This window comes from Copadichromis virginalis, linkage group LG19 (assembly GCF_057382275.1).
Source record: "Copadichromis virginalis isolate Kocher_CV1m ecotype Utaka linkage group LG19, C_Virginalis_male_GT1.1, whole genome shotgun sequence".
Classification (NCBI taxonomy): Eukaryota; Metazoa; Chordata; class Actinopteri; order Cichliformes; family Cichlidae; genus Copadichromis; species Copadichromis virginalis.
Window position 1 is genome coordinate 26,363,195 of NC_140636.1, and position 10,281 is coordinate 26,373,475.

The 10,281-nt window shown below is 37.1% G+C and overlaps 1 gene segment (V, D, J or C); it reads right to left on the reverse strand.

Annotated features, from left to right (window-relative positions):
* Window positions 1–2,184: 2,184 nt before the first annotated feature.
* Window positions 2,185–2,491, reverse strand: LOC146686246 (immunoglobulin lambda constant 7-like). The segment is given in 2 exon segments: window positions 2,185–2,340; window positions 2,384–2,491. Coding segments are annotated over 2 exon segments (264 nt in total).
* Between the last annotated feature and the right edge of the window lie 7,790 nt (window positions 2,492–10,281).

Here is a 10,281-nt window from a genome sequence, read left to right on the forward strand (position 1 = left end):
ATGTTGGGTTCTTTTAAGCTGCTGCAGATTATTACTGTCTGCGTTGGCATGATGGTGGAGTGTTCACACAGTAAAATAGAGGAAACACATCTTTCACTTCAACTGAAGGCTGCAGGTGCAGATTGTCAATGAAGAGACTGATGAGAATAACTGGTCCAATCAATTATTGTGTTTAAGTACATGATTGTGGTTAATGTAGCCCAGTTGATAGAATTTTAACATTATTGAAGTTAATTAAATGTTTTACTTTACATACTTTTGCTGTTACCAAAAAAGTCTAATGTAGATTGTGATGATGTTAGTATTTTAATTTTTAGATTTTTCAGTTTTGATATATAAACTATAAAATTCTAGAGATTATATCTAATGTAACTATGTGACTTATATAAGTTTATGTAAAGTTAAAGACCATATGCACAGTCATACACAGGAATTTGAAATTGCAATGCCCACTGGCCCTCAGTGTACACTAAAGATAAAAAGATAAAAAATAAAATAGGAGTCTTATGTACAACACAATACAGTACTACACAATTATATAAACAGCAGTATCCAACACAATCATAGGGATTGTGGGCAAGTTTGTGTGCAAGTGGGGATAGGGCAGTCAGTAAAAAGCAATGGTGGTGGTTCAGAGTTTTGTATGTCAGGAGGGTGGGGGTTCAGAGGGAGCAGGTGGATGCAGGTCTGTAGTTTGTGTGGGTGAGAGCAGGGAGTGAGTGTTGATATTCTAAAAATATTTTCTTGTTGATCCCATATTGTAGTCTGTCAAACGAAATACAGTCAGTTTCTTCTAATATATGTTCCAAGTATTTTATTCCTTTACAACTCCAATTTGGGAAGTCTATCATATTATTGTTTTGTAATATGTCAGAGTTGCTCCAGATACATTTGCATGGGATTAATGAAGAGTTTGTCATTTTTAGAAACTCCCACCATGCTGTCAGAGAACACTGACACTGCACTTAGTTCGAACTTTTAATGAACCACTGGTATCAGATGCCGTTCTATCTGTGACTCAGTCTCCTGTATTTAAGGCTGCTGCTTTGGGGCAGACGGTCTCTCTGAGCTGTACAGCCAGTAAAGGAATTGATGATGATCTCAGCTGGTACCTTCAGAAACCTGGACAGCCTCACATACTACAGTTTCACAAAATCAGCAGAAGTGAATCTGGTACGCCGAGTCATTTCAGCAGTGGATCTGAGCCTGAGTTCAATCTGACAGTCAGTGGAGTTCAAGCTGATGATCGAGATTACTACTGTATGGATGTGTATTCTGACCGAGCATGCGCACACTAATATACAGTCATACAAAAGCCTCTTTCTGTTACTATTTGCAGTGTTGCAGCTGTGAGCTTCTGTACAGACTCAAGGACTGGCTCACTGACTCCAATTACAGATGTGGAAACTTTCAAATGAAGTGGCACAATTTAAAGTCTGTGTCATTTGATATTTACCTCAAAACATTGCTGTACATAAAGTAATATAAAAATATTTTGCTGTTGTTATTGTTATAATGCAAAATAAAACATTCAGAGTAATTGTGTACTTACATATTTCATTATGAGCACCCTCACTAAGATACATTTTATATTGAAGTTTTGGACATGGCAAGACCACATGAGCTTTTATTTTGTAGATCTCTTCAAAGTTTAAATGTAAAATGGAGAATTTATTTACTGAATCAAACTCAAGTTATTTTTTTTTCAGCAAGAGTAAAATTTTCAGATATTGTCATCCTGCTAAAATAAATAAATAAACGACCACAAGGTTCTTTCAACTATTCCCTTAATTTTAAGAGATCACCTCACATTTGATTTGTTCCAGATGTTCAGGCCAGATGCAGCCCTGCCATCTTAATCTCCTCCCAGTCTTGATTTTTCACATGTTAGGGGAACAGGTTAATATATAGCACACTACACTACAATTATAGAGCAAGTATATTTAAAAATCAGACAAAAGACTTAATAATATGGATCACTGCAAGCTCTTTGGCAAAAATATGAATCAGTAATAAGGCAGATATTTGGTACACTCACATCCAGCTTCTACACACGTCACTATCTAAGTTGTTGTTATCAAATAATTTCATCTACAAACTTTCAAACTCATATTGATCAGAGCAGCAGGGATGTATCTCCTGCTCCCCCACACTAAGCGCCTGTCCTGGACTTCAGCAGCCCCTCTAGCCCTCACACCGGTTCTTGCGGAAAGACTTGGCCTGCCAGTAGTCATGATGGTTCACCCTGCAGGAGAACACCTCTGCGTTCATCCAGTTCTCTTGGCTCAGCATCAGGGTGCTGCTGCTGCTGTAGCGACTACTCTTCTCTTCTTCTAAGCTCTTCAGGACCCCCTCTGTCACCTCTGTGCCATCTACATCTCACTTCAGCTCCCTGAGGAGAGTAGCCGGTCAGCAGGCAGGCCAGTGTGACTGGGCCTCCAGAGAGCTTCTCAGAGGATGGTTGAAGCAGGGAGACTGAGGGTCTGACCATGGGGCCAGCTGGAGGGACGATCACAGACACACAAAGAGTAGATTAACCTCTACTGTAGGAGAGATAGCTGACATGAGACAGTTATGATACATGACAGAGATTAACAGGCCTGTGGATTAACTGTATGTGATCAGAAACTGAGAAATTGGAAATATTAGGTTTTAACAAAGTATAAATAATTAGTGAATGTGTTACTGTATTTGTTTTCTTGATGATAAAATTGAAATGTGTACAGGAAACGTTAAAGTTTGTCATCTGTTTGCTTCACTTCCTTTTCATCACATCAGACTAATGAACTGTAAAGTCTGTTAAAGTGCATCTGTATGAAAACTAATTCATTTAGTCAACAGCATAAAATGTCATATCCAACATGGTGTCAAAAATTTCAGTGCAAGTCATCATATCATATTTTCAGCAACAGCTGAGCATTACACAGTTATGGTACATGACAGAGATTAACAGCACTGTGGATTAACTGTGTGAATCACACTGTGATCAGATGAAAGGTCATAAATAGGAGACCCTAACACTTTTAACAAACAAATATTAAAAAATTGTATTTTCACAGTCACATTAACACATAATTTAGAATAAATGTCTTGTTGTTACAGTTATTTTCTTGATGGAAAACAAACAGAGCTGGACTTTGTCATCTGTTTGTTTCACTTCCTTTTTACTACATCAGACTAATAAACTATAAACTCAGTGATGAAACTGTTAATCTGCAAATAAATAAAAGATCTTTAAGGTAAGAATGTTTTACTGTTTGTATAAATAAATACAATCTCAGTCTCAGATTTCAGATTAAAAAAAAATGTATTTGCAGATAAATACAGAAAACCATTCATTAAAAACAGATTGACCCACCGGTAAAGTGTTCGCACAGTGATTTGTAGTCATACAAAAACCTCCCTCAGTCAGACCCACGTCGACCGAAGACTGTTGACGTTTGCCTAACCAGGTGAAGGGACACTTTCTCTCGGTTGAACACGGAACACACTCACACGCAAAGATACACATGTAGACTGACACAGACCTACACTCACCCCCCACCCCCTCCATACGCCTTTGAAGCTTATGTCTTCTATGTTGTGAGATGTGCTGATTCATGAGCTATGTGCTGAGGTGTTTTTTTCTGTTCTCAAACTGATCTCCCTGTTGGAGCTCAGTCTGGGGGGAGTTATTTTTCCTCCTCGTCTTTCCTCATGCTGTGCATTTTCCATTATTATATCTCTCTGACCTGTCTTCCCCATGTGATGTTGTAATGTATGTATGGTCAGAGGGGTATGATGGTGCTGGCAAAGGTCGGCAGCCTTCCAACAAATTAATGATAAAGGTTATCTTATCTTATCTTAATCACTTCATACGGACTGTAAAGAACCTAAAGACATCAAATTATTTTATCTTCACATGTAATTACCACAAATACATTTTTATGTAATATATAATAAAATATAACATCTATGATATCAAATATCACCACGTACAATGGAGTGATATTCATTTTTGGGGGGGAATTTCACACTATATTTTTTCACAGATTAGTTTCAAAATAGTTTTCAAAATAACAATCTTTTGGTGTACTGTGTATTTTTGTCAACAAAGAAAATAAAAAAACAACAACAAATATACTTCTTAAAAGAACACAAAAATCATTGTACTCACTCAGATGTTCTAATAAAATTTCATCACTTTCAAAGATTAATGCTCGTGTTCTATCAGCTCAGAGTTTTTTTTAACACTAAGATACCAAGTATTTAATAGAGTTTCAATGATACTGTTATATGGTGATTCTATCACATTTGACCTCTGATCTCACTTTTACGTTTCACATCTGTCTTTTCTATCCAACATAACACCAAAAAGCATTATATCTGACAGGATTTGTGTGCGGATGCGAAGAACTGACCCAAATGCAGGACTCGTGGATAGTGATGAACTGAAGATGGTTTATTATAAAGAGTGGATGAATAGAAGATGAACAAACACTGACTGGCTGGATAACTGAATGGCTGGCTGAACTGAGAGCACACACGGGAAAGACGACATCAACATCAATGACACGACAGTGAACTGGTAAAACTGAGGAACTTAAATAAACAGACTGAATGATGATGATAATTGGACACAGGTGAGTGCACGGCTGAACATAATGAAACAGGAAATGGAACGTGGAAAAAACAGTGAACAAGAACCGAAAACGATGGGATCCAGGAATCCTGGCAATACCTTTACGAAAAAAAGCTTTGTCAAGAGAAACAGAATGAAATTCAAATATACTCTAGTATAAAAGAATTATAATAACCTCAAGTTATTTGAGTCCAATTATATACAAACAATTAACTTTGTATGCTTTGAATTTAAACAGTAATAAAAATAATCATCATAAATACTATACCCTTAATTGTAAATAGTCCCAAGTAAGTGAGCTGCCTTCTGCCTCTTGCCTTCTTCTTATTTTTTGTTTTTGACACAAATTGTCCATCCTGATTAGGGTTAGGGTCTGTCTGTGAAGGTTCTCAGTCATCCAGGTCATCGTAGTCTTAGGAGCTTGGAAAAGGAGCTTGACAGTCAGTTCAGGCTGATGACGCAGGAGAATAATGTTGTACGGGAGTGCATGAAGACCCAGTGTTTACGCACAGATAATATATGTTATATAATAAAAAACTACTATTATTAAGAACTGTAATCAAAATTAAAGATGTACATAGCCAGGGAAGATTAAGCAATCAGAAAATGTTTGAAATATTAGAAAATGCTAAACTATAAAACTAAGTTTTCAGCAGAGTTTTAAAAAACACTCACAGAATCAGCCAAGCTCATTCAACTTTTAGGTGCTACAATTTGAAAAGTGTCAAAACAGAAACAGATCAGATGATGGTACAAAGTGGGTCCTATAACAAGGTCATAGCAGTACAAACAGGACACCATGGAACTGCAAGGTTTTACATATGAGTAGAAGAATAATTGACTGACATCTCCAACGTTAATTGAGTATTACATGTGACGCAGTTATTTTACTTTGAAGTCAGTTATAACTAAACAAAAAAATCAACCAACCAATCTTATTGTTAGAAATGAATCTCTTTAGAAGGAAATTGTGCTTTAAAATTAAACTTTTTTATTTTTTAATTCCTTCATTAGAATTGAGTAAATTTGCCTGCTTACATATTTGATTCTGATTTCATAATGCCTCAGTGGTTTTTGTAAATATATTAAAAAACGTGGGGTTATGTTTTCTAGTCCTTTGTGTCATTTTGTTGTAAACAGAATAATGAAATGTCTGAATACTGTCTTCCTTCTCATCATTGAAGAAAGACAAAAAAGTTTTATAATATTCTGGATAACTGCAAGCTTTATTGACACAAACATGAATCATTAATATGACAAGTACAATCACAACCAGCTGCTGAGCTGCACATGTTGCTCTTTAGCTTGTTGTTCTTGTCAACACTTTACATCAGTGTCGTTCTCTCACACACAAAGCTGTATTTCCTTCTACAAACAAAAACACATATAGATCACAGAGGCAGGTGTCTTTCTCCTGCTCCCCACACACCCGGCTCCTGTCCTGGGCTTCGGTAACTCCTCTAGCCTTCACACCAGCTCCTGCTCAGGGACTGGGACTGTGTGTGGCCATGATGGATGACCTTGCAGGAGTAAAGCTCTCCCTTCAACCAGCTTTTCTGGCTCAAGGTCAGGGTGCTGCTGCTGCTGTAGCGATCACTCTTCTTCTCCTCTGAGCTGGTCAGGACCCCTTCTGTCACCTCTCTGCCGTCCACCTCCCATCTCACCTCGGCTCCCTCTGGAGAGTAGCCGGTCAACAGGCAGGCCAGTGTGGTGGTGCACCCAGAGAGATCCTCAGGGGAAGGTTGAAGCAGAGAGACTGAGGGTCTGACCATGGGGCCAGCTGGAAGGGAGAGCAGGAACACACAAGGAGCAGATTAACTTCTGCTGTAGGACAGAGAGCTGAACATTACACAGTTATGATACATGACAGAGATTAACAGCATCGTGGAAGAAATGGAAAAATAACAATTACAAATAATGACAAAGTTGGAATTTTACATTTAAAGTTGGAATTTTCCCCTAGGTTACACATCTTTTTTTCTAAACCTGCCATAAAAGTAATTATATTGTACAGCATCTAGTTCCTACATTTATTTTCTTAACTGAAAAAAATGAACCGTCTGTACAGACTGCCATCTGTTTGTTTCACTTCAGTTTTACTACCTCAAAGTACTGAACCATAAACTCGCGATGGAAGCGGTAAATTGCATCTAAATAAAACTCTTTTATTTTTAAGCCAAGAATGTAAAACCTTTTTATCCAGTTAACTAAATAAAATCAAAGCTTCCTCGTGCTATTTTCAGCCTCAGATTTTGTGAAAAAATATTTATTCACAGATAAATACAAAAAAAACTTAATTAAAATAGATTTATTCAAAATATAATTTTAATTTTCAGTACTATATAAACATTCAGTTATGATACTGTATTATATATTCACACTTTCTGATACCAAGTTTTCAATAACAGCTACTATGACTAAATCCAACCATGTACACATCATGTAAAACACCCAGAATATAATTTAACACACAATGTTTAAATACATTCTGATGACATATTCAAAATAGTAATAGTATAATATTTTGTGTTAATGAGAAGATTTAGATACTTACAGTGAATGATGAGTTTGGTTCCTCCACCAAAAGTGTACCACAGTGATACAAACTCATTAAGCGGCCGTACAAAAACCTCCCACACTCTGATCAAGCCTCTAAACGCTGGAAATTAACTACTTTCCCCAGTAAACTTCACAGTTTAGAAAATATTTATCATAAAAGTGTTTGTGTTCAAATGGCTTTCTTTAAAAAAAAAATAATTAAGGATTGTTTTAATATTTTTCTTGATTAAAAAAGTAAAATCTACGCTTTCCAACCAACCTGCCATTTTAATCCAGATGTTAAAAAGAATCGCTTTTCTGAAGTATTTTCCAGTGTTTTGTTAGAATCATAATCATGTCATAATAATTTATTGTTGCTTTTCACATTGCTTTGTTGTGTGTTGAGAGCAGAGAAATCATTTCCATAGAGAGGAGGCTTTGCATCATCAGCTGATCCTCCAGAGAACTGAGAAGGTTTATAGTTCTGTGAGTTCAACACTGCAGGACTCACATCTGTCAGTCAACACAGCAGAAAGCACAACCACCATGACTCTCATCACCATCCTCATCTGGACGCTGACCTGCTGCTGTTTTACAGGTTCATTCACTCAGCAACATTTCAACCATGATGTGCTGCTTTTTCTCTCATTGATTTCTGCTGATAAATGAATGATTTGTTTTTGTCTGCAGGATGCAGCGGTCAGGTGACTGTGACTCAACCTCCAGTAGTGACATTTACTCCTGGATCCACTGTCACTCTGACCTGTAGGACCAACCCAGCTGTTGTCAGATATACTGATGGGGATCAGGGCATGTTTTGGTATCAACAAAAATCTGGACAGACACCAAAGCTCCTAATAAAATATGTGAAAACACTTGAGTCAGGAACACCATCTCGATTTAATGGCAGTGGAAGCAGCTCTGACTTCTCTATGACCATCAGTGGAGTTCAGGCTGAAGATGCAGCAGTTTATTATTGTAAGAGTGCCCACAAAATAAACAGTGTTTGGGTGTTCGCACAGTGATTTGTAGTCATACAAAAACCTCCCTCAGTCAGACTGCAGAGACACTGAGCTGTTACATCAGAAACTGACTGCAGCTGCAGGGAGACAGAACACAGAGCTGACAAAAAAGCTTTACAAAAAGAAACAGAATGAAATTCAGATATACTCTAGTATAATCTTATTATAATAAGCTCAAGTTATTTTTGTCCAATTATATAAAAACAACTAACTTTATTATAAATCATTTAAATAAAAGTTAAAATTTTTTTTTTTTAATTATTTCACGTATATTAAAATAGATCTCAACCAATTAATGCATGCTTTGAATTTAAACAGTAATAATAATAATAATCATAAATGCTTTCCCCTTAATTGTAAATAGTGCCCAGAGAGAGAGTGCTGCCTTCTGCCTCTTGCCTCATTAATTTTTTTTTTGTGTTTGACACAAATTTTCCATCCTGATTAGGGTTAGGGTCTGTCTGTGAAGGTTCTCAGTCATCCATGTCATCGTAGTCTTAGGAGCTTGGAAAAGGAGCTTGACAGTCAGCTCAAGCTGATGATGCAGGAGAATAATATAGTATGGGAGTGCATGAAGACCCAGTGTTTACACAGAGATAATATATGTTATATAATAAAAAAAATAATATTATTAAGAACTGTAATCAAAATTAAAGATGTACATAGCCAGGGAACATTAAACAAGCAGAAAATGTTTGAAATATTAGAAAATACTAAACTATAAAACTAAGTTTTCAGCAGAGTTTTAAAACAACTCACAGAATCAGCCAAGCTCATTCAACTTTTAGGTGCTACAATCTGAAAAGTGTCAAAACAGAAACAGATCAGATGATGGTACAAAGTGGGTCCTATAACAAGGTCATAGCAGTACAAACAGGACACCATGGAACTGCAAGGTTTTACATATGAGTAGAAGAATAATTGACTGACATCTCCAACGTTAATTGAGTATTACATGTGACGCAGTTCTTTTATTTTGAAGTCAGTTATAACTAAACAAAAAAATCAACCAACCAATCTTATTGTTAGAAATGAATCTCTTTAGAAGGAAATTGTGCTTTAAAATTAAACTTTTTTATTTTTTAATTCCTTCATTAGAATTGAGTAAATTTGCCTGCTTACATATTTGATTCTGATTTCATAATGCCTCAGTGGTTTTTGTAAATATATTAAAAAACGTGGGGTTATGTTTTCTAGTCCTTTGTGTCATTTTGTTGTAAACAGAATAATGAAATGTCTGAATACTGTCTTCCTTCTCATCATTGAAGAAAGACAAAAAAGTTTTATAATATTCTGGATAACTGCAAGCTTTATTGACACAAACATGAATCATTAATATGACAAGTACAATCACAACCAGCTGCTGAGCTGCACATGTTGCTCTTTAGCTTGTTGTTCTTGTCAACACTTTACATCAGTGTCGTTCTCTCACACACAAAGCTGTATTTCCTTCTACAAACAAAAACACATATAGATCACAGAGGCAGGTGTCTTTCTCCTGCTCCCCACACACCCGGCTCCTGTCCTGGGCTTCGGTAACTCCTCTAGCCTTCACACCAGCTCCTGCTCAGGGACTGGGACTGTGTGTGGCCATGATGGATGACCTTGCAGGAGTAAAGCTCTCCCTTCAACCAGCTTTTCTGGCTCAAGGTCAGGGTGCTGCTGCTGCTGTAGCGATCACTCTTCTTCTCCTCTGAGCTGGTCAGGACCCCTTCTGTCACCTCTCTGCCGTCCACCTCCCATCTCACCTCGGCTCCCTCTGGAGAGTAGCCGGTCAACAGGCAGGCCAGTGTGGTGGTGCACCCAGAGAGATCCTCAGGGGAGGGTTGAAGCAGAGAGACTGAGGGTCTGACCATGGGGCCAGCTGGAAGGGAGAGCAGGAACACACAAGGAGCAGATTAACTTCTGCTGTAGGACAGAGAGCTGAACATTACACAGTTATGATACATGACAGAGATTAACAGCATCGTGGAAGAAATGGAAAAATAACAATTACAAATAATGACAAAGTTGGAATTTTACATTTAAAGTTGGAATTTTCCCCTAGGTTACACATCTTTTTTTCTAAACCTGCCATAAAAGTAATTTTATTGTACAGCA